The 24849-nt window shown below is 39.9% G+C and overlaps 2 protein-coding genes across 7 annotated transcripts; both read right to left on the reverse strand.

Moving 5' to 3' along the window:
* Positions 1 to 877: 877 nt before the first annotated feature.
* On the reverse strand, positions 878 to 14854 carry LOC119557958 (proline dehydrogenase 1, mitochondrial). 6 transcript variants are annotated; one of them, XM_037870997.1, is made up of 12 exons: positions 14691 to 14854; positions 12367 to 12910; positions 8426 to 8547; positions 7320 to 7406; positions 5544 to 5725; positions 4884 to 4919; positions 4383 to 4447; positions 3265 to 3443; positions 3029 to 3203; positions 2611 to 2964; positions 2365 to 2542; positions 878 to 2293 (listed from the first exon to the last, which is right to left on the reverse strand). In XM_037870997.1, the coding sequence occupies exons 2-12, from the start codon at positions 12823 to 12825 to the stop codon at positions 2088 to 2090; spliced, it is 2043 nt and encodes a 680-aa protein (XP_037726925.1). In that variant the 5' UTR covers positions 12826 to 12910; positions 14691 to 14854; the 3' UTR covers positions 878 to 2087. The 6 variants fall into 6 exon arrangements, with proteins under 6 accessions (XP_037726925.1, XP_037726921.1, XP_037726927.1 ...); XM_037870993.1 differs by lacking the exon at positions 8426 to 8547 and adding an exon at positions 8807 to 8928 and having other exon boundaries at positions 14691 to 14853; XM_037870995.1 differs by lacking the exons at positions 8426 to 8547; positions 14691 to 14854 and adding exons at positions 8807 to 8928; positions 14308 to 14331 and having other exon boundaries at positions 2088 to 2293.
* Positions 14855 to 17644: 2790 nt separating this feature from the next.
* LOC119557842 lies at positions 17645 to 22960 on the reverse strand. The gene is made up of 4 exons (XM_037870820.1): positions 22839 to 22960; positions 19949 to 21345; positions 19801 to 19882; positions 17645 to 19696 (listed from the first exon to the last, which is right to left on the reverse strand). The coding sequence occupies exons 2-4, from the start codon at positions 21298 to 21300 to the stop codon at positions 18443 to 18445; spliced, it is 2688 nt and encodes an 895-aa protein (XP_037726748.1). The 5' UTR covers positions 21301 to 21345; positions 22839 to 22960; the 3' UTR covers positions 17645 to 18442.
* Between the last annotated feature and the right edge of the window lie 1889 nt (positions 22961 to 24849).

Consider the following 24849-nt stretch of genomic DNA (forward strand, 5'->3'; position numbering starts at 1 on the left):
ACAATTATTGTTTACACTAACCTCAATTTTTTCTGATCCAACCAACTTCTTTCTACAATTATATTAAAACCAAAATTGCCATGTGGATCAACAGAGATAGTCTGGCACAGAATTCGAGCGGAATATTTAAAGTTGTACGTAAGCATTTCACCCGAATTGAGCGCTCAGCAATTTTTGACAAATATATTTTCACCTCTTGAGTTTATGAAAAGAAGTTCGAGCATATGCATACAAATGGTACAATTAAATATAAAAGTTGGTATAGGATGTAAAAATAAAACTACAAAAGCAAGAAAATTGGGATTAAGCATACAGATTCTAAGGGATTTCACGCAGCGTAAGCTTGTTTTAGCGAAGAGCCACGCCCACGCTAGCACCCACAAATAACTATAGCTGTAAAGTCTGTCTGCCGGCCACATTTTAATTTTGTAAAAGTGTAAATGACATTTAAAGTGAAAACACCCAAAGTTTGCAGCTAACTTAAAAACAAAGGAACTTAACGGCATTTACCTACTTTTACACATCAGAAATCCTAAAACCGTGTTGTTTGTGTTGTCGTTGAGCAGCTAATAAACCAGCCAGACGGAGAAGGCACTAAATCATGCCCACTTTCTCTAACTGAAAAGCGACAGAATACGAATTTACGGGGCACATTACCCAAATTACCGGTAGATCGTTGCAAATCGCAGCAATGATTGCCCAGCAGCTGGAGACCAGTTGAGCTCGTCATACCTAACATCCCGGGAACAATAGATCACCATTAGCGGAGATTCGGGTAATTTCAGCAGATATGTGCGGCTGCAGTCAATTAAGTTTAAGCGACTCGGGGTATTCGTTTTTAACATTTTATTATTGTCATTGAAATAGTTAACATTCATACAATTATTTATTCATTTATTTATAGCGTTTATGCAATACAATAATAATAATAATGAGGATAGTAATAAAAAAATATTCGGTTCGATCTGCGCGCCTTAGTATATGGCCAAGTCTGTCGTCTGTCTATATAGTTGTCTGAGCAATCGAAATGGGAAACGGATATGAAAACGGAAAAATCAGGGGGATAGAAGCCGGTTGCGGTTGCGGTTTCTCATCCATCGACTATCGGTAGTAATGACTTTTATAATATCGCTTCTTTAAGTGCTAAATTAAACGTATACATTTAAGTTAATTTAGCATAATCGTAATAAAACTTGCTAGGTTTAGGTATAGGTATGCGCGGTTCCCTGGTTCCTATGGACAGTATTATTTGACTATTTCGGATGGGATGGCCACAAACTTGAGGAACAAATGCCCTGGACTCTTCCTTGCTATTGATCTATATAAATATATAGTTTATGGTAGTAACTTAGGGTAACCAAAGTATGAAATCACATCGCAAATTAAGAATGGATATCTACTGATACTGATAATGAGGAAGAGGCACAAACACAAAGTTAATGAATCTAGACTAAAATGCAGCCATACACATAAAAATGTCTATGTAGATCGGTACATATCTCTATAAACGTTTTGCTCTCATTATATTGTATATAATATGTATATACCATATCGTTTTATGCTTTATTTTTTACGATGCTAAAAAATGTCGCTTTAATTCAATCCCCTTTTTAATATCCTCCATGTGGAACTTCCACATTCGTTCCCTTTCCTCACATTTTTTTTTCGTTTTTTAGTTTGGTTTTTACATTTTTTTGTTTTCTTTGTAACACACATACAGAACTCGTTTAAATTATTGTTGCAACAAGACGTAAAAATATACATATTTTCATCAAAAATGACCACTGCTCAGTGCTACCGTCTCTAATTGAAGTTTTTTGTGGATGAAGAATATCCTGCGTATTTGCAAGAGGTCACAGTAAGTTAGAACTTCCTCGCTCCTTGGTGTACACACAAGTCTTCATATATACTGTAGATATACGCAAATTTCGTAAGAGTAGTAAGAACGACAAAAAAAAAACATTAAAATATGCCCGAAGCGATAGAAGTCCTGGCTATATCTCAGCCGGATATAAATGCCAACAGGTCTGCCACCTCGGGGGTGTGTGTGTTTGGGTGAGTAAGTGATTTCATCCATCCAGTCCAGCTTAGATGGGCACATAGTTGCCCTTGGGCTTATAGAACAGCTGGCCACGCAGTAAACGGCGCCGAATTTCGGAGAGCAGCAGTCGCTTCTCCTTCTTGATCTTCTTAAGCACACCCTTGTTCTCCTGGGCACGGCGCGACAAGTAGGGCAGCACCTCCTCCACAGGACCATACGGGATATACTTGTACGCGGAGTAGCCCGCCTGGCCTGTAGTTGGTTATATAACAATGATTAATTATTAATTGAAGGCAACTTGGGGTTAATGTATAAAAACGCACCCAGTGGGAAGGTGATGTAGTCGCACATGCCCAGAAGCTGACCGAAGCAGATCACCTTATCCTCCGGCGAAATGCCGATTTCCTTCATCTGCTGGATGGCAAAGCGCACGGTGTCTTCGTTGTGCGAGGCCACCATAATGCCAATCTTCCTGGCATCGTCATCACAGTCCTTCATCAGCTGTGATTATTAAGAGATTCACGGTTTAAATAAACAGTAACTGATGACCAAGAATACCATTAGTTCACCTTAATGCGTCGCAAGCACTCGGATAAAGTCTTGTGATACATGTCCGTGGTTGCCTCGAACGTGGGATTCACCGGATCCGGATATCCCAGAGACTTGGCACGGTCCCGCTCCTGGTCCATATAGGCACCGCGCACCAGCTTGGCACCAAAGTAGAAGTTCTGACGCTTGGCCTGCTCCAGATCGGTGTTTACCTCACGGAATGTTTCGCGCAGGTAACACTGATACGTGTTGAAGACAATGGCCTTGTCTTTGTTGTACTTGCGCATCATTTCCAGGGTGATGCGTGAAATGGCCGGCTGGAAGTAGGTCTGCTCCGCATCTACCATGATGCGCACATCCAGATCGGCAGCAGCCTGGTGTTTAAAGAACGATTATATATATTAGATACATTATTTTGTAATTGGGGGCTCATCTCACCTTTACAATCGTGTTGAGGCGACGGATCATGTTCCTGAACATCTCCTCCTCTTTGGGCGGTATTTGTGAGATCAGTCGACGCATCTGGCCGGTTTGGGGATCGGGAACACGGAACGTGTCGCTTAGCTGCGAGTCCTCGTCTACGATTCCCGACCACGGGAACAGATGCAAAATTCTAAATGTGGCAACATACGGATTAGGATCGGGAGGAGGCTTACAGGTACTCGTGGACTCACCCCTCCTTATCGGACGTCACATTGTTCAAGAACTCCTTCACATCCTTATTGTCGCCCAGCGTGGCGTAATACTTCTCGAGATCCTTGATGGTCTTATGGTGGGTCAGCACATTGCCCTGTCCGCCCACCATGTCCTCCATGTACTTGCGTGTGCGCATAATAACCTCGGACAGTTGTAGCTGGAAAGAAGGAGGAGAGATTGGTATATCTTATTACTTTTACATTAAATTTTAATTTCTTCTTTACTAGGAAAAATCACATAGCTCTAAAATGGCGCGGGATTTTTACGAACATCAATATAAACTCTAAGTGAATTCAGAGCAAAGCAATTGCTGCGTCCCAAGGAAAGCATTTATTAGACTCCGTATTCTCTCTTTTGCAAATGCAAAGAGTCAAACGTGACTTTAAACTCAGTTTCTTTAGCAACAATACGATTATTATCCATAGATATGGTGGTTTCCTGGATAAAAGGGCGTCCAAATCGACCCACTCTTGTATTATATATTCGAGTGCCCCGACACCATATAACTATTGCTTATCTAACAGTATTACCATATTTACTAAGAGTCCGATTTTGACCACCCCGATTGATTTGCAAAAAAGTAAATATAAAATGTACACTGTACAAAAATTGCTGTGTGGGCGCGGCAGTTTGACTCTCAATCTCTTTAGGATGAATTTCGTCGATGTGTTAATCTTTTATAATGTCTTTAAGTGGAAAGATGGCGGAAAAAAACGTAAAAGGTCGAAATATACTTGAATTCATTTTGAGTAATAGTAAAATTATATCATTATAATATTGATTTTAACTCCATAACTTGACTGTAGTGTAAACGGGGACCAGCAATAAGTAGCTTTCGCGTCCCATTAGGTGTAGCTTTGCTTAGCCTCTGCCGGCACACGTACAGCGTAGAACAGCACTCGTCACACACATCGATAAGTTGCCCCGTGCAAATTAGTAACAAAAATGAAAGACAAAATGTCATTATATTCCGTCGCGATCGCTGATTTAAACCAATTAATTGTGTTCGATTTATTAACATTGACCCCCGTATCGCCGTATAAATTAAGTTTTCCTTTTATCTGGGTCTTAAGAAGATTACATTGTGGGAACTTACCAGCAATTGTGGACGGCCCAAGGCTGTGAGTTTAATGGCGGTGATGCCGGTTCCGAAGGTGGCGCCTGCAGGTCGATATTCCGATCAATCGGAATTGGTTGTTTGAAATAAAAAGCGTTTGGAAAAAGAGCAGAGCAATCGGTGAATGCGATGCGGTGGCAGAGGTAAAGATCGAAAAGCGGATTCTATAGGTGTACAACATGTATCTCTAACTACGACGACACTTTACAAACTTCAAATGATACGGATACGGGAAACGAACACAGATAGAGGTACAGATATGGCTATAACAACGGCTACGGTTAGCCAGATACATTACGACAACCAGCTACAACTAAGTACACACGAAATCGTCAAAAAGTTAAACTAGTTTACTTTGCTCTGTCGATCTACGGATTTGGCCATCAATGGTTTAATATTTTGGCTGTTTTGAATATTTGTTGTTTAGTTAAGTTACTTGTCGGTATTTTTGGGGAGAGTGTTTTTAATTTCTCGGCTTACCCGTGGCCACTGCCCGGGGCGCCTTTCGATCATCATCTTTTCATTTTTGGATTTTGCAACGATTATTTTGGTTTGGGGATTTTCGATTAATGTGGGGTATTCGATAAACGATAGGTTGGTACCATTTTCAGGATATTTGCGGGGCAAAAGAAAGAATTTATTAATTATCAATTAAAAGTTGCATCAACTACATAGATTTAAAAAGTGAAAAATAGCGAATGGGAGTAGGCCCAGCAGGAAACAGCTTAAGACCCCAAAAGCATTGAACTCTTCGTGCTTCTCACATCACAGATTGGGGCAACTGCTTGTAATTGGGAAAAATCTATCTGATAGAAAAATCCTTAACTTAACTTGTAAGGAGTTTTAGGTTTAACTTGTTAAGCAAAGTTTAATATTCAAATATTTTCTTGGTCTAGGCATTGATACATCGTGTTCTTCATTTTGTCCATAGGAAATCAAACAAAAAATTAAACTGCATGCTTAACTGTTAGCAATGGTGGCTTATGCTGCACACGATCTAAAGGTGGATTGCTGTACAGAGGGAAATTAAGGATCGTGAGGTGAAACTCAAGGAACTTGCATGCCGAACGACAACTCCGCATAAGGAGTGAGGAGTCGGCTATTCCAAATCGGCCAGGGACAACCTGGCCAAGAACATACCCGAAACGGCCTCCAGACACTTAATGAAGATCTCCATGTTCCGCTCGCAGGTGGCCTCGTTTAGGTAGAAGTAGGTTCGAGCACTGCTCACTTTGTAGCGGCGGTCAGCGAAGGACTTGTCCACATGATACTGCGGCATGCTGCCCTCCTCTTTTTTGTCGCCTGCACTGGAAACGGAAGACCTAAAAGGAAAATAGACAGTTCGATTAATAAGAGTAAGAGAATTAAACCTAAACCTGTAAAAAGTAGACCATTCAAAACTAATGAAAAACTTGCAGAATGAAAATATCTTAGAATATGATGAGTTCGTGAAAAATATAGGTTTTTCTAGCTATTTCCCGCCAATTTATCTTGTTTTTCAAAAAGTGGTAGAACAAAAGTGGTATAGCTTATGCTGCTTTATACGACACAAGAAATCAGGATCCTAAAACATAAAATAAACCGAACAAACAAACACACATTTATGTCTAAACTTAAAATAGCCCTAAAATCTTTGATAATCCAAAACATTTAATTGGGTTTTCCGATTAAGATAACTTTGATAACGTTCGAGGCGTATTTACCTAATACATTGTCCATTTTTTGAGAAGCTTAAGGACTAGAAGCATAAAACTTTACAAATCTAATTATTTTTTCTATACTCTGGTCAGAACGACAAATTTGGACGATCGGTCGACTTTACCCTATAGCTACCATGGGAGTTTTTCTAAATATATTTGCCTATATTTTGTTGTTAAATGTTTAATATTTATTATTCATCTTATTTTAGTCAAATTTTAATGTACAAAATCAGCAGTATTAAATCGTTGTCTTGAAAAGTGAGCTTCCGTTATAGTTATACCCGTTACTCGTAAAGTAAGAGTATAATGTGTTCGAGAATTCGGAAAAAAGTACTAACAGGTAGAAGAAAGCGTTTCCGACCCTATAAAGTATATTTGTTTTTCATGTTCGTCTGTCTGTGTGAACGCTGTGAACTCAGTAACTATAGGAGCTGAGGGTTGAGATTACATATTTTGATTGCTTAGCTTTTGATTCATTTCTTATTATTTGTGATGTGCCTTAACGCCCACAAGCTGCCCGAAACTGTGGCGCCAACAGTAATGATGCTGGCAAAAAAAAAACTAAAACTGGTTTCGCCAAAACCTATCGATTGACCTAAAAAAGTTTTCCCCGCCCATTCCAACGCCCACAACTTGTACATCTCCCTCACACTCCCTTTAGCTAAGTTACGGGTATTTGATATTCTACGTAAAGAACACATGTATGTTTTAGAAAAAGCCGCTCATATATCCTTTTTTGTTTTAATGGATCGTGGTGTCTTGTATTTTCAAGCCATTTTTGAGCTGATCGCGCAGAATCATGCGTTATTAGACTTAAATAATGGTGTTAACGCGGTGTAAACGTTTTTTTATAGTAATCTGTTAGGTAGCCAACTCGATAGAAAACTCGACTCGAGTGCTCCGACTATCAGAATTTCAAATAAATTTCAAAATAAAGGCGAAATCTGGAAAAGGCGACATCTTGTGACAATTTTTTAAACTTGTGCTGCCACTAATGTCATTATATTTTAAATATGTTCGGTATGTCGATATCTATTAACTACTCAAAAAACGTTTCCTTCTACCAGTATCATAAATTTTATCAAATACGACATTAGCAATTTACTAGTTTTATTTCACGATAAGAACACAAAATAAATAATGAAAAAATATTGAGCATAAGCCCTAAGCATTTATGGTAGAATATTTATTTAAAAAAAAAAAAGGAAAAACTTACTCAACTTCTCGTTTCTCGGCCTCCTCCTGGCTGATATCCTCCTCAACTGAATAGTCGAGAATCGGCTTAACACCGAACGATCTTAGTCTGAAATTGTTGAAACTTATCAGCTTAAGCTATCGGAAATCTTCTTAAAGACAAATGGTCAAAATAAAATAATTTATTATGAATTGGTTAGTGTTTCGAGGAGAAAAATTAATGTGCATAACTTTAAGAAATTTATAAATTCTTGTTAGAAAGGGAGCGAATTCAGGTTGGGGTTCATTCAATAATTCGAGTAGGTCTTTCATGCAGATTAACTTTGGATTGGCTTTAAGATTTTTTTTTACTGATTCGACGGAAATTTACATCATTAGTAGTTACATGTGTGCGTATATATTAATTGCGGTATATGCATATACAGATATGGTCAAAGTAATAGCACTTTATATGATTCATACATTTCTAAATTTATCAAAAATGGGGTTTTTTGTATTATTTTCTCGGATAAAGATTTAATATTAAATGTATATTTTCGTTGGCCAATAAATGGAGCTTAAAGTGTTATTTTTTTTTACTAAGACCTTGTACATTAGATTGGGTCGATTTGTATGGACGCAAGAAAGTGATAAATCGTAGGGGAGGGGGAACATAATCTAGGGACAATTCTAGCAATATTGCTAAAGAAATTGTATCTTCAAAACCACGTTGACCCTCCGCAGTATTTTATAACAATTTCTCATTAACCTTGAATTTGATACATTGGTATGGACGCAAAAACGTTATAAATCGTTTGGGTGAAGTACAATCTATGAGCAATACTAAGCCATATTGCAAAAAAAAAAAAGAACAATATCCCTAATAGCATATAGTTTATTTGACAATATGGCCTAGATTTTTCCCAATATTGTGTTCCCCCACAAAAATTCCAAACTCAACTTCCATATGTGGCGGGTCAAGCGTGGTTTTAGGCATATATGTATGTAGTTTCTTTAGCAATGTTGCTTGGAATAGTCCGTAGAATATGTTCCCCCCCTACGATTTGAAGAGCCCCAAAGGGACCCACCCTAATATACACAAATGCGGGATATTAGGATGCATGGTGTGCAGAAGGGGAGGAGTTTAACCTCTCTAGGGCGGGCACGATCGTGTGCCGATTCTCGCCTGCCACAAAGTGTCCGTAAAAGCTGGACTTCATCAGCAGGACGAATAGCTTCTGGCCGAGCAGGTTGCGTGCTAGTTTCAGCAGCTGTTTATCGGCGTGATCGGTGTTTTTCGATGGTTATCGGGAGTATGTTTTATTTGTTTTTTAAAGATTCCATTACAATACAAGTGTGGGCATTTAAGCGGGTTTCGCATAACCGTTTCGCAGCCCGATTCGCGGGCAAAATTAAAACATGAAGTAAACACAAAACCATAGGGGCGGCAGAAAGCAATATAGAAACGGAAAAAAAGAAAGAAAAAGAAAAGGGCGATAAGTGAGTGGGAGTGTCGTGGTTGGCAATTACCTTTCCAATGTGGGTATGATCTTGATCTGATCCTCGCCGGCGACAAAGTGGCCATAGAAGGTCGCCTTCATCAATGCTGTAAATAACCGTTGACCCAATACGTTCTTTGACCATTTCATAAGCTGCGAATTTTCGTTTGTTTTGATCGGTTTATGCGGTATATTTAGTAAGTTTTTCGGTTATCGTTTTTTCAGTATTTTGTTATGTTGTGTGCGGTAGCAAAAATTGAATTTATTACAGTTTTAATTTTCTTTTTGAGATAATAAAATTGCGGTTTAACAAGGACAATGAGTTCTTGGAAGATAAAAAGAAACTATACAATCGCTGCTAGCTGAGATCTCTCCTGATTTCCGCTCTTCTCTGGTTCGTTTCATTTTTCAGCGACTGGTTCGCACATAAATCATTTGGAATTTGGCCAAAAGGCGAAATAAAAAACGTGAACCAAGTCAAGGCCAACAAAATCTTAGCCAAAGTCCAACAATAAAGTGGGGGGAAAGCAAGGAAAAATGCGACAAAAACTGCGGAGGCGGCAATGTGTATTGTTATTAAAAGGCTGTATGTTATTTATTTAAAGGAGTGCCAACTCAACAAGCATATAAACATTCGATTTCCAAATTGAGCTGAGCAGTCAAAGAAAGACGATCCGTGTCGGGTCCATCCATCAAAACAGAATGGCAAGCAAAAAGAGACCGCTCCTGTTTATTTATTTTTTTAAATTTTCCATATTTCACAAAACTAAACGATAAGAATAATGATTTCAATTTGATTCGCATAAAATCCTTAGTTTATAATGAAAAAAGCATTTGCACTTCATGCTGATAAGTTTTAAACTTGTTAACTTGTATGTATAGATTTATATTATGTATACTTCAATAATAATGTGTTTAAACTTAACGGATGGGCACAATAGTAAATTTGTATTCAAATTTTATGTAATAACAACAATTTAATGGCTAAATCCGCCCCAACCTATTAAATAAGAGGTAAGTATGTACAAAATCCAAAAATTTTGTAATTCAACTACTTACATTTCAAATACAAATCGTAATACCCGATATTAAAAAAATATAATTTTATTTTTATAATTATATTTTAATAATTCTATTTTTATCGGGTATTACTATTTCGCTCAAACTTTCGCAACGCACAGAGGGTGACATTTCCGGCCCTATAATGTTTATACATTCTTGAACTAGTGGAACACATATTCCTTTCTAACTTCGGGTATAGCATTTTAAAGATTTCAGAATTACGAATAAAATTTTGTAAAAATTGAAGGATTATATTATACATATATCTGCTTTAGGAAAAATCAGAGAATTAATGGACAACTTTACTTTGTGTTAACTCCGAAACCTGCTGCCATGTTTAAATTTTCAGAAAATCTAAATCAATGCAACATAATGTATTTTAAGTAGGTAGAAAAACACCAGGCTATGAACTGTCACAAGAATCTCACTTAGCAACACAGAAACTTGGAGTTCACTAAGTACAATGAAAAAGCGGAAAAACTGAAAAAGAAGATCATTGGCCTTTGATAAATGTTTCCTGGGCACGTGTGTGATCCGCTTGATGCGGGATCCATCAAGAGAAGAGAGCAGCCAGGAGTCATTCTCCGTCTGGGAAGAACCGGTTTGGTTGACAGCACTGAAGTAATTAATTGAGTACAACTCTTGGCGAATATAACACTCAGCCGACAATATAAATACAATCAACCAAAACTGGTTACATAAAAAAATTCTTTCTTCGTATTCTATTCTCGTTTTTTGTACGTTTTTTGGTTGTTTTATTCTTTGGCAAACAATTTGAAAAGAGGACAGGTGTTTGCCGTTGAGCTCTGGCCCCAAGAAAAAGAAAACAACCCACAGCTAACACCACCCCCGGTCACCTGTCAGTGTCCCTCCTACTTTCGCCCCGCTTTTTACCCATCAATACATATTCTCACACATCACGAGACCCACACCGCTCGGTCGCCAAAAGCAATCGAGGTGATATAGTACATAGAAATAGAGAAAAAATTAGTACACTCTAAAAAAAAGACAAACTGTTTTACAAATTGCACGCTAGGAATACATTTTGTCATTTTAATGGGTTTTGATTTAAAAAAAATGCATATCCCATCCATATACACTTTAACAAAAACTGCAAAAATGTGGAAACTAGACAGTTACACATTGTGATAATAAATTTGCATTATACAAGAGTCTTAGGAAAGTGGATGTCACATCTCTACTCTCTAGTCCTTACAGCCCTTTTTACGAACGTAGTTCTAATCAAGAGCATAAAACGATTCCTTTGAATACAATACTCACTTTAACTCAAAGAGATTTTAGTTTAAGTTTCCGAGTAAGCATTTTTCGTAAAATAAACTTGTTTTTTGGTCCGACAGCACATTTTTATCCCAAGGGTTTATTTCTGCGTGTTTTGTAGGCGTATAAAATCGAAAGGGTGAGACGAGTGCAGTCGATGGCTGAATGATGCTATGTGATATTTTCAATCCCAGGGAGTTGTCCCGATGTTCTTATAATGCTAATTGCATCGAGCAGAAAAAGGATACATAAATTTAGTTCCTTACGATGCATGCACTTTAAATAATCGATAAGCAATCAATCGATCGCTATGCGATAAAAAATGCCAACCCAATTGTATAGACACACGCAAGCAAAAGCAGGGGAAGCACAAGAGGATTTTCCCAACGATTTGTATTAGAGCTCATGCGGGGGCCTGACTATATTATAGTCTATATTATTCAGTCTATAAAATCCATAAGTGTCGCTGAGCAAATACGCACGAGGTAAGAGCAAAGAACGAACGAGGCAAGGTCACCACCGCATCGCCAACACACCCCTTTGTAATTTGCATGGCAAAGTTTTTCCTTCCTGCCGTCAATCAGGCACTCATTCAATTTTTCTATGCGACTGCAGACCCTGCCAAAAAGTGGCATCAGGTGCAACAAGCAATTAGCCATGAATTCATCAAAACGAGTGGGGAAGGGAAAGCTCTAAGGCGGTCAAGTGAATTGAAAAGCGAAAGGAATGCCGAAAATTAGAAGGAAGGGAGCCAGCACCTGACACAAGTTCGGGTAGCCAGGAAAATCAAAATACAGTGAATGGGAGCAGCAGGTGGAGGTTTCTAAGCCTACAGGAACCATCAAAATTACACTTGCCTACTGCATTGAGTCGTGAGTAGAAGAAAATTGTTCGCGTCTTTGAAATGAAAAAAGGAAAAGCCAAATTTCCTTCAGAGCTTAAGAGCACAAAATTATTTTTAATTAATTTATCAGGTGTGGAAAATGAGGTAGTTTTTGAGGCTGGAACATAATATTCGCATACGTATGTATTTCCCTTTATCAGTTCGGAAATCACTATTTATTTAGAAATATTTCCTAATTATTAAGCAAGGGTTGAAGTATCCGCAGACCCCTTGACGATATCCCCTTGATTTTTCAGCAAACGGAACCAGAGAGAAAGCTCAGCTAGGCGACAGATTGGACCAATAAGTGGGTCAAAGGACGCAGGACTCGGCAGAAGGAGGAACTCGGGGGACACCGGCCAACTCACCGTCATGTTGTGCTCAACCAGTTTCTCGCTGGAACAGATCATGTAGACCAAATAGGCGCGCATCAGCTCGCCGGTTGTCTTGCTCTTAAAGGCGGCAATCGGATCGTTGAAGGTTACGTCCAGGGGATCCCTCTGCGGCGACCCAGCGGGCGAGGGGTTCTGCTCCTGGGACGAGCTCTGCTTCGCGGTCCGCTTCACCGCCTCGCCAGCCACCAGGTCCGGTTGGACCAGAGTCGAGGCCTGCAACGGCCGGTTTCCGGAGTGCAGGTAGCGCGCCCCATTGACCCCGCTTGTGGACTCCGATGCTGCTTCCCCGCAGGTTGAAGAGCTCCTATTGCCGCGGTGATGGTAACTCCGGCAGGCGGCAACGACCACCGAGTTGCTCGACTTGCTGCTATTACGGCCGTAGACCAAACTAAGGGCTGTTCGTTGGGAGCTCAGCGAACGAAGTAGAGCCATTACAAGGGATTCTGCGGCTTCTTTGGGCTATCTGCTCTCCAGATTCTGAGACAAAAATTAAAACTTACTCCGATCTCTGCTGTTGCTGTAAAGAAAGGAAAATTCAGAGCTAATATCACTATAATCTCAACGAATCACTTTAAATCTGAGGAAGGTCAGTGGCGTGTTCTAGATTTTGTTAAAGGGGGAAAAAGGGTTTAATAGGGTTTTTAATATAAAAAAGAAATTGTAGAGCGTACACATTTTTCACTTTTAACTGTACAGTTACTTCAGAATGACCTTCCTTTCACTGAAATTAGACAAGATTCATTTGAATCTTTATGAAAACTTATAAACAATTAAAGTAATTTGCTAACAGTTACTTTAAAAATCATTTTAAAAAAAATTTTTTTTTGCTTAAAAAAGGAAGTAAATGTTTGTACATCATTTATTTTTACATTCTTGATATGATAATTTAACATTATCCATCACAAAATTTCTCCGATGGGCCTCTTTCCAACACATATTTAACACATATTTTTATAGAACAAAACAAAAATAATTGTTTGCTGCCCCTGCCAGCGCCTCTGCTCACAGCTGATTTTGACTGATTTGGGGAGAGCTTTTCGCTCTGGGTCGCTCTCTATCTCTCTCGCTCGCTCTGAATGTTATACAACAACTGCAAAGGCATGGGGCGTAGAGGGAGAGAGCGGAAGAACGGGAAAAAGAAGCCGAAAAAACAGCGCACAACACAAACACACGTACGTGAGTACACCTCAAAATGTTCAATTAAAAAAATTGAATTTCTTGCCCGAGATCTATGTATCTTTCGCTTTTATGTGTATTTTTCACTTTTTTCTTACTTTGCGTTTATTATTTACTCTATTACGCTTTGAGCGGTGTACACGCCGCAAAAGCACGAAACGAAATGCGACGAAGACGCCAGAAAAAGGGGCGAATTGAGAACCGAATTCGGCGAATTCAACGAAGCGAAACGAAGGATACGAGGAAAATCCTTTTCGCCGCCTCGCTCTCGTTTATGTAACTGTAAATGTACATAACTGAGGTTCTGTGACCATGTGACGTCACAGGCATGCGAGCCCCTTTGCTTTTTATTAGGCATTTGTTTGGATTTAATTGAAATGCGCCGCGAGCACACACTAATTGGTGTAAATTACGGCTCTCCTTGATTCTCCCCCACTTTTCCTCCCATTTTCCTCTTACTAGCCCCCTTTTCTCGTTTTATTTATTAATTAGCAGCCCGCTAAATAATCGCCAGACGAGAAGCTGCAATCAAATCGAAAAAAACTTGGCGGGTTTCATTGCACAGATTTCATTACACTTCATTATGGTCAATCTGAATCCCTTAACCACTCTCACCGCCTTGGTTAGAGGGAGAAGCAGAGCTAGCAAACTTAAATTGCGAATTCATCAGAATTGTTTTTTACTGTTTCTTTTTTGTTGCTATGCGGCGAATCGTACCTATTATATAACACAGCTTACTTTTCTCTCCCTCTCTTCGTAGAGATCCTTTAATGATACCAGTACCAGTTACACACACGTATGTATGTACATTGTACACTGCAAATTTCTCTTCGCTTTCCCTGCCTTTTTTTCCTACTTTTCCCTGCTTTGCGGTTTCTGCTATTTTTCTTAATTTAAATTTTGCACTTTTCATCTGCCACTTCAAAAAAACGAGCTAAGATACATAACTAGAAACCAACCATACAAACAAAACAGGATAACAATTAAGGAAATTTTGTTAATTTGTTTCTCCAAAATTTAGTACAATCGCCAAACAATTTTATCGAAAACTTGGGTGTTTGACAAACATTTCACAGAAGCCTGCGACTTTTCAACCTTTTTCTTTAAGTGCATATTCTCACCTCACAAAAGACACACAAGTACTATAATATTATTTTGAATTTTTTTTGTCTAGGTTGTTCTTTCAAGGGATTTTGGTTTTTTGTTGCTGCTGCGCGGGAGAGAGCGTGAGCACGCGCGAGAGGGAGAGAGAACGACTGCAAGGGTCTGAATTCGCGAACAAACTGAAACAAATGAGGCAAAATTAAGGCCAACAACGTCGAAAGCTCGTCCAAAAAAGCTTGCGTGAAATGGTCAAGACGAGTGCTGAGCACGATGACTGGTGAGGGGGGGGCAGAGGGCATGAAAGCAGAGTTAGAAAATTGTATGAAGGATGGGAGAGGGGGCGTGGCGCGTAAGCAGCTGTTTGCTTTGCACGTGAGCGGAAAAAAGAAATCGGATCGAACATTAATCGCCATCTTGTCCCCCATATTCCCCAATTAAAGGCGAGCAGCTTATCTACGCCCCTAGCGGTTGGCCAGGAATCGTTCTTGCTCTTATCTTATCAGTGAACTCTCCTCTACCGCCACCCATTGACAAACGCTCGCGCAATCTTTTCCCCGCCCACTCTTTTTTCAGCCGGCTAAAACCCGAGCTTTGGTGGTGTCTGGCAACGCTGGCAGATAAACAGGGTTGCTTTGCTGTCGATTAAATTATTACCCAAAAAGCCCCGACCTCCGATGTCCGGAGTTGGCATAAAACCGATTCTTGACAAGCCAGCAAAATACAGTTTATTGTTTTATGCATAATCCTCTAAAATTAGATCATTACCATACAATTTTAATGTAAGCCAACGTTGTAGACTTAAAGTTTGTATTTTATGACAAAAATTAAATACGTTTGAAATCTACGTAATTTAAATATGAGCGCTTAAGTAATTGGCATCACCGAACTTTTATCGATATTTCATAAAATCATCGCGCTATTGCTCATCGAATGAACTTCTGTTTATTATAGCCACTTCCCACAGAGTCATCATTACAACGTAACAGAAACCACTCGGGGAAACTCGAGCCTTATCCAATAGTTTTAACACCTATACCTTAAGAATATCCCACAACAAGTTTGCGAACGGGTGCAAAAGGATATCTTAGGGAAAGGCTAGTATTGGTATTCTTCTTCTGAACGTACATTATAATAATAATGACGCTTAAGTTCTTGTGATCAGTGATCACGTTGTTCGTTGTTGAACACGAACACAATGTCTCGTACCAAAGCGAGACGGTTTATTCCTCCCCGATAGTCCTTATCGATTAATAAAAAATGATTGACGTCATTGACTTCCTCAATGGATCTATAGGATATAGTTGTTGCCTAGTACTCAGGTCGGCTAAGAGTTTCGCTAGTCGATAAATCGTATTCTTTGTAGTGTGTCCAAAATATTAAAAGATCACTCGCAGTGCATGTTGCATGGTCTTACTGTCAAGCAGCTGGGTTTGTTTTGTTGACGATTTTAAAAGACGAATCTGCTGGTGCACAAGGAAATAAAATTAAACGGAAAGTTCAAATGTTATTTTTAATGTTATTAGTAGTTTAAGGCTTCCTTCTCGTGTCGCGGATGCTTCGCCATTTTATCCGCGCCATCTGCAGTACAGCTCCGATTCGCAATATGCCAACATTGGCCTCCTCCTCCCCATAGAAGTGTTGGCTTCCACCAGCTCCAAATTAGCTGCCAAGTAGCTGGTAGTGGTGAAGTCCAGCGATTTCCTGACAGAGAGCTCATCAAAGATCGTATTACTAGTGGTTTTGCGAAAAAGTTACTTATATTACTGAACCGGCTCCGCCCTATGCTAGTCAGTGTTCCTTGCTTCACACTTGTTCCTTGAAGGATCGCCGTGCAATTGCTGGCCTTCTCTTTCTTAATGATCTGCTAGTAGGAAATATGGATTGCCCATGCTTTAATTTTAGTGTTCCTGCCAGGAATCTCCGTACCATAGTTCCGTTCCTGGACCGTGCTGTCAGGACAAATTATGCACGCAATGAGCCATTACTAAGGGCTCTTAGAATGTTTAATTCCCCCCTGCCTACAAGCATTAGATTCAGCTGGGGGGCCGAGAAAGATATGTTAAGGCAAACCCTTAGGGAATATTTTTTAAATAATTTCCAATAAGGATTTCAGATAAGGATTTATCCATTGGCGATTAATAGGTAAATAAATATATAAATGTTAATACAATGTAACCAAATTATTTTGACTATAACTTAGTTTTCTTCTCAATGGGCTTCTCAATTAGATTATCTCCAGCACTTCCACTACTCTGCGGGCTTGCCCTTTGCAGTTACTATTATTTTTGTCTGAAGAAACTTTTTGCATCAAAAAATTTAAGTTTTCAAGTCGAGGAAAAAAGTTCAAAAAGGACATTTTCACACAAATTCGTCCTTTTCAAAAGGTACTGAATGGGTTAAGAAATGTATTGTATCATTCAAACGGCATTTAAATTACCTTTCCATTGATGCCAAAGTTAACAAGATGTAAGTTCATATTATCAGTATATTTCACTTTTTTTTTGTGAAAATACTTTTGACCACCCTTGTATATACATATGTATACATATGTAGTTTATAACCTTTTCAGTCAAAATTATCTTATAAAAAATTATATTAATATTAATATTATAATAAATACCAATATTACTGTTTATTACAATATTAATATTATTGCAAATATGTATGTACATTGTGACACGATAGGAGAAACCGACGTGACGTCACATGTGAGATTTGACGAATTCGTCACCTTACCTTAAGCTCCCCTACATATTTTTGTATTTCATTGTACCAAAGATTGTTGTACTTTTTTACAGATTGGCTTTTAAAGACACAGTACCACCCAACTACAACAATAACTAACTGAGGAAGCTATATATACCACATTCAAGTTAAATATCCTTTTCCACTTTAAAATGAATATATATTTTTTTGCACATTGTTTGCGTTTTGACAAATATAGCAATAAATTACGACTACATATTAGAAATAATAATAATTAACATTTAATGAGCGTTCAGATGTTGTTTTTGCGGCTTATGTGAACGCGGCCCGATAAAAAGAGAAACTTAACAAGAAAAAAACAGAACAAGTTATCTAAATAGCATATATGTATATGGATACATGCGTGTGAAACTGACGCGGGGTTATCCTGCCGCCATAATAACAAACAATACATAATTCGCTACCTCCGCGACTCTCTTTTCAGATTACCTTTAGCTTTTCTGTTTTTACATAATATTATTGACTAAATTGTAGATCAACGAATGTCTGTTTTCCATCTCCATGCGGCACCACCAGCAAAAAGCTTAAAGCATTGTAAGTATCGAGGGTGCTTAACTATTAGAGTTTGCAATTGACATTTCTGACATTTGACATTTTTCATTAAAGAGAATATTCCATTTAAAATTGTTAAAGAGAAAATGCATCAAAAAATTATATAATAATCCACGTTTAACGGGTTTAGAAATTAAATATTTGGAATATGCCTATAACGTTAGCCCGAAAAACATTTATAAATGTAAATAGTTTACAATTGTTAAAAAAATGAGGTTTTTCTGCTTTAACAGTTGATATGATTAGCTTTTAAGGTATGCACTTTTCTTCTTCCAAGGTTTTAAAATGAGATATTTTGAATATTTAAACAGAATTTAATGGAGGATGAGATATACGTGAATATATGTTTTTCAACTTCGACATTCTTGCAGTTTGCGATTTGGATTGGGGCTAACTATTTGGTCATGCTGGCCAGCCAGTGGTGCTGGTGGTGATGGTGGTGCGGCTGGCGCTAGTTGGACTTGGTGAATTCAGTGCGGTTGGCGGCCACTTCGGCCAGAATGAGTAGATCTGAGGTAGAGGAGGTCACGTCAAAGGCCGGCTGCGAGGATAGTGACGAGGATGACGACGAGGAGTTCGACGACAGTGGTGGCGAGGTCGAGGACGAGGTTACAGAGGCATTCACCGCCTTTGGCGCACCACTCTGGTTGAAGTAGTAGCTGCCGTTGATGGTCAATGGCAGAATGGAGGCCACTTCCTGCTCGATGGCGCTGACATCGCGTCGCGTGATGCTTTCTTTGCGCGCCTTGCGCCGCTGGCTGCCCACAGCCTGCAGTTGCTGCTGCTGCTGCTTAATCCTTACCATATGCTCGCTGGCTGCAGTGTTAGCTCCTTTTGCCGCAGCAGCTACTGAAGTGGAAACCACTGATCCGCTACTGTTGCTGTTTGAATTCCTCTGTTTCTTACTGCCGCTAAACTTCTTCTTCTTTTTGGTGCTACGCTTGCGCTGCAGGTACGCATCCAAGCTGAGGGCCGGCAGCTCCTTGATCTTCTCCTCGAGATCGAAAAAACCACTGCTGCTAGACTCGGAAAGGCTCCGCGGATGCTTCTGAATGGAATCAGGACTTCTGTTTTGGCGTTCCGGCGGTGAAACGGGCGGCGTATTTGGCCCCACATCTAGGGGAAGGTCTACAAAGTTTCCACCCAAATGTCCTGCGGGCGGTGAACGAGCCTTGCTCTTTTTAGCTATGGCGGCGAGTTGTCCAGAGTTGACTAGCTCCTGGTATATCTTGCCCTTGCAGGAGCGTGATGATTTGGCCTTCTTGCTGGGCGAGCCACCGCTGACTGCCTCCTCCTCGCTGGAATTGCTCGAGTTGCTATCCGGCAAGGAGCGCTTATTGCCATTCCCATTCGGATTGCCACCTGGCATGTGGGCGGATAGAAACTGACTGGTCTCGCTGAGCACCTGCTGCAGGGCGTAGTCTTTCTCCTGTACTTGGACTTGCAATAGGGAGCTCAGCTCGCCCATCTGCGTTTCGTCTGCCAGCTTAAAGTAGTTGCGGCGCAGCAGAGCACGTGGCATCTCGCTTCGCTCTGCCCACTGCAGTTGCATTGTGGTCGGCACCTGCTGCTGTGGCTGGTCCTCGCTGGGTATAAACAAACCAGTAGCCACATTGCTGGGACGGGTTGCCAACGTTCGCAGAGGCGGAGCGGGCAGTTTGTACCACTTAAAGTTAGGATTGGCATTAAAGAAGGCGTCCTTGTTCTGCAAAAGAAGAAAACCTCTCTTAGAAACTCTTAGGACTCCAGGAAAAAAGGTGTGTTAAATAAATCTAAGGTTTTGAAACCGGTAAACATTGTGATCCCCACCTGCTGCGCCAGATCCGTGAAGCAGTGTTTTTCTTGCTCGTCAAGTGCGGCCCACCAATCTCCCAGTATCTTAGTGATGGCACTAAAATTATAAATAGCAACGTAAGTAATTTTTGCGAAGACCAATTCTTTCGCAGGAAAAACCCACCGGTTCTCGAGGGTCTTGTACCGCTCCTTGACGATGCCGCGATGTCTCTTGCAGAAGATGAGGAATGCGTTCATGGGGCGGCGGGCATGGTGCTCCGGTCGGATGTTGTCTGCCGGCTGATCCTCCTGGAGCTGCTGTGGCTGTACTTGATGGCGATCCTGATCCAGCTGCGGCACTGTGACAACATCCACGTCCACATGCTCTTCGTCGGCCTCGCGACGAATGCGTGTTATTTCCTGCTGCACCGGCAATTCCACCTGGATCTCCTGCTCCTCCTCCTCGTCCTCCCCCTCTTCATCGAGCTCCTCCTCGTCGTCCTCATCCTCCTCCTCGGTGTCGCTGCTGTAGTCCTGCAGCTTGGCATAGTTGTGCACATCCTCGATGCGTCGAAAGGCATTTTCTTGGTCCTCTGTGCGCTGTGGCTGAGGGTTGACTAAGGCACTTTTGGCGGCTTCACCGGGTGATCCAGGTGCTTCTACTCCTCTGTCTAAAGCTTTAATTTCCGTTCCTCCAGCATTTGATTGCTTTTCCTTGGGCCTGGGCATGGGCAGCCAGCGGAGTCCGCTGGCTCCTATTTGGGAAACCCTTTTTACAGCAGCAACACCACTGGGAGCCCCTGCAGAACAGATTGCATTTCCTGGTCGTTTGCGGACACTCATGGCTGGATTAGCTACTTTGTAAACTGCTCTTAAAGCCCCAGAACCAATGGGAACTCCAAGCAAGGGAGACACAGTAGCTGAATTCTTGAACAATTGAGAAATACTAGATCCGGGAGCAACTACTTGGCAGTTCATAAAAGTGCCGGATCCTTGGGCAACACCAGATGTACCTTCTACGGCAGCTCCTGCTATCGACCCGGGAGAAAGTTCTGTGTCCATAGCACGGCACGACCCTCGGCTGATGACAGTTATCCTTGGTTCGCCTGCTGCCACTGGACTTCCAGATGCGGGTGAAAGTCCTATTGCGTAGCCTATAGAACCCATTGGGCCTTGGATGTGCCCAGCTGCCAGTGATTTATCCGACCCTGCACAAGATCCTGCTGCAGCGGAAAGTCCCGTAAAGCTCCCTAGTTCTTGTATACCACCTGTTGGTACAATCGCATCACATTTTTCCCGGATCTTCTTAACCATTTTCAGCACTTCGCCCGTCTTTTTGTTGTTGTCGTTGTTGCTCATATTTTGCTCCACTGTTTTAAGGCCACTGTAGATGTTTTTGTTGTTGATGGTGGTGCTGCTGCCGTTAATGTTGCTGTTGTTGTAGGCAAAGTGCAACTTAATTGCAGCACCTGTTGGCGTCACCTGTGCTACCTGCTGACCACCGCCAACGCTCAGGCCGTTGATCATTGAGAACATGATTTTCCTCCTTTTCGTCTAGTCCCGTTCCTCGAACATAATACGCTGAAATTATTAAAAAAGTTATGTACTTTTAGAGAGTGAATTCCACAAATGCAAGAAAACGGCGATGCCAATGTGGCTGGAAAAAAACTAATTGGCAGCTCTGGATTTTGCGATATTGAGTTGTTTACAAAATTCCGGAGAGAAAGAGATAGCGAGAGAGATCAGCTGTGCTTGTGTGTGTGCGTGCTGTGACGCCTTATTTCGCATCTTCTCTTTCTTTCCCATAGAAAACTTTCTTGAGCAAAAATAAAAACTTATCACACAATAACAAAGCAATTTTTTATTATAAAATTTCAATATTTTACCACATAGCTACGGACTACAATAACAACTGCAGATTAAGAACATTTATTGCTTTAGATGTTGTATTACAAACATATGTACAAATGTGCCAATATGCATTTGTACAAACATGTACATATGTACATATATTTGTCATTTTTGACCATACATATATGAACATACAAACATAACAAATGCTAAGGAGATAGTTTTAATATTAAAGCATTATGTGTGTACATATGTAAGCAAGCGGAGAATTTATTTTGATGTGTATATTGATATAAAATCGCATTCGCCTTTGTTACTGTTAGCTAAGGTCAATGACAACAAAGATTATTTATGCGCTAAAAAACAAAACGCAAGTTTTAAATTTCAGTTTGTAACAAAAGTACTTGTTGAACTCAACAATATTTTTAGTATTGATATATAATAATTTGCTTCGTATTGCTATTGCACAATTATGTGACAAACAAAACACACAAATAAAGAAATGGAAAAGGAAAATAGAACAAAAACAAAAAACACCAAAACAGCCTACGTGTACAGCTGAGCGTAAGCTTGTGTATGTGCGCGAGAGCGAGACCGCTAGAAGAGAGAATTCGAGTGCGTTGCCTTCTCTCTTTTTCGCTCAGTTCGCTTTGAACTTGATTAAGTCAACTGTGGTTGCTGCTATTGTTGCTTTGTTATTCTACCTTATTGTTTGTGCGAGCAACGCACTGCCTTTGTTGTTATTGTAAATTTTTCGGTGGGAAAAGAAAGGGAGAGAGGATCGCTGTGCCAGTGTTGCCACCTAACCTAATAAGTAAAGTGCAGCTGTCAGCTGTTGGTTACCGTTGGCTGTCTCTCTCCATCCCTTTCGGTCTTACAAATACAGATGCACACGGTCAAGGCCAAGTTTTGAAAGGGCGGTGGGTGGTAGGGAGAGGGGCTATTCTGTTCATAACCTTCAAACGTATAATTCTTCTAGGTTAGCTTTTTATCTGACATTTAATTGCAAACATTTGATTTCAATTTTAAAGTTAACTGGAAAACACACTCAAGCACACTAATATATTTAGCTCACACAAACACAAACAAAGAACAGCTGATGACGTTTGTTATTTTGTGCGCGTCGCTTATTTCAGACTTTTTTGCACAAAACAAAAATCTTAAATTAAAACTATTTATTATGGCCTTAGCATAAATAAAGGTTTGTTTTAATCGCAATTTACTTGAATGAAATTATTGCCTCGAATCGAAGAGTCTGCTCTCGTTTAATTAAATTTCAATGTTGATGATGTCAAATGAGAATGAAAACTGACTGTGTTTTCTGTTTTTGTGCGGCGGCCAGAGGCAGCGACGTCGGCAGCGAAGACGACGATGTGGAGACGTCGGTTCGCACTATGGGCCAGATCGAAGAATATTTTTATTTAAAATGTACAACAATTTGGAGGAGTAGATCTGCTATAATCTGATTCAAAGATGTTCGTAATTTTGGTTAAACATGGATTCTTTTCCGAAAACCTAATTGTAGGAACTTACGTACTTATATTCTAGAAAAAAGTTTCAAAATAAAAACATTTATAGTTCTCAAGTGCCTTATGTCGTTTAGCATTAAAATTATTTTAAAATTTTTAGTAAATTGGAAAACTTTAATCAACAAATTTAAATATTTCATGCAGATCTAACACTATGTACAGCTTACACATCATGCACAACAAACCTTTTTTAAAAGTCGTTATGGAAAGATAGAAAAGGTGAAAAAATCTCTAAAAAAAAAAGTAGTTCTCGATAGAATTAACACGAATTTGCCCCACAGCACAGTGGCATCGCTGCTGACGCTTAATTACGCGCAACAACAACAAAACCACAGCGAAATTTATTTTATTTTGCTTTTTCTTTCTGCAGGCGCCTATTTGTATGTGTGAGGTTCCCATATCCGCAACGCATCCATTTTCACACAAATCTTCAGTCTCTCTCCAAAAACAATAACAATGTAACCGTTTGCTGAATGGGAGAGGCGAGTGCAGCTGTCTCTGTTGCACTTTCTGCGCTGGCTCAGCTGTTTTCGATTTCTTAGTTACGGGAGAGCGCACTCAGTCAGTTTGATTTTTAAAAGGGGATTTCGAAAGTTATTAATTTAGATACATTATTTTAGGATAAATTAAAAATAAAGTTTGACTAAAATGCACATTTCGTGGAGAAAAGCTCTTACCAAACATTTAAAATTATAAAAATATTTTACTAACAAAGAAAAGTTAGAATTGTCAAAAAAGAAACGGAAAGTAAAGTAAAAGAAAGAAAAGTTACATTTAAAATTAGGACGTATAAAAATAATTGGAAATTTTAAGCTAAGTGAAATTTTTCCTCTTTTGCAACAAGTTGGTGAATTGCAATACAACAGTGTGTGTGTGTAAATGGGTATACTACAGATATACACCATATAAATGTACATGCATGCCACCCTCCAAACTGTGCTTTTTTATTGCATAACCACACTTAACAGTTTTGCTCGAACGGTTGCCGATTCAGTTTGTTTGCAATTTGCATTTTTTCCCAACCCAGGAGCAACAACAATGTTATTGTTTTTCAAGGTCATACACACATGCAAAGCGAGATGAACGGCAAAACAACCAACCCACCCACCGCCACCCCCTGCAATTCACCACACTCCCCCCAACGGTTCAGGTTTGGAGGTTCACTTCAGTTCAGTTCTCCTCTCTCTTTTTGGCGGAGAGAGCGACACAAGCGACCCAAACTGGCTATCTCATCTCACACAGACAATCTCAAAACCATTCTCGCAGTAGAGTGAACCAACTTAAATGTGAACTAGCTAAATCGTATCGTATGTTTTCGCTTTAGTCACAGATATGTCTGTGGGCGGAATGTTGTCGATATTCGTATTGATGTATTTAAGAATTCCGTCCGACTTTCACGCGAAGGGATTTCTGTGCCACCCCCGACAAAGAGAATTAATAAGCTATTCGAAGATACATATAGCACTTATTTTATTAAATACTTTTTTATAAAAAAATATTCACAAAGAAATATATATGTTCCTCTTCGGAAAATTTCTTGGTGCTGAAAATGTATAAACTAATCGGTGTGCCATTGTTTTTTCTTCCCTACAACCTTATACTGGCACGATGACTCAATTACTTAACGAAAACTAAACAAACGGCAGGTTCACTATATTGGGCGTGCACTGTACTTACGTATGTTTTTGGGGCGGCTGGGATACCG

This window comes from Drosophila subpulchrella, chromosome X, assembly GCF_014743375.2.
Source record: "Drosophila subpulchrella strain 33 F10 #4 breed RU33 chromosome X, RU_Dsub_v1.1 Primary Assembly, whole genome shotgun sequence".
Lineage (NCBI taxonomy): Eukaryota > Metazoa > Arthropoda > Insecta > Diptera > Drosophilidae > Drosophila > Drosophila subpulchrella.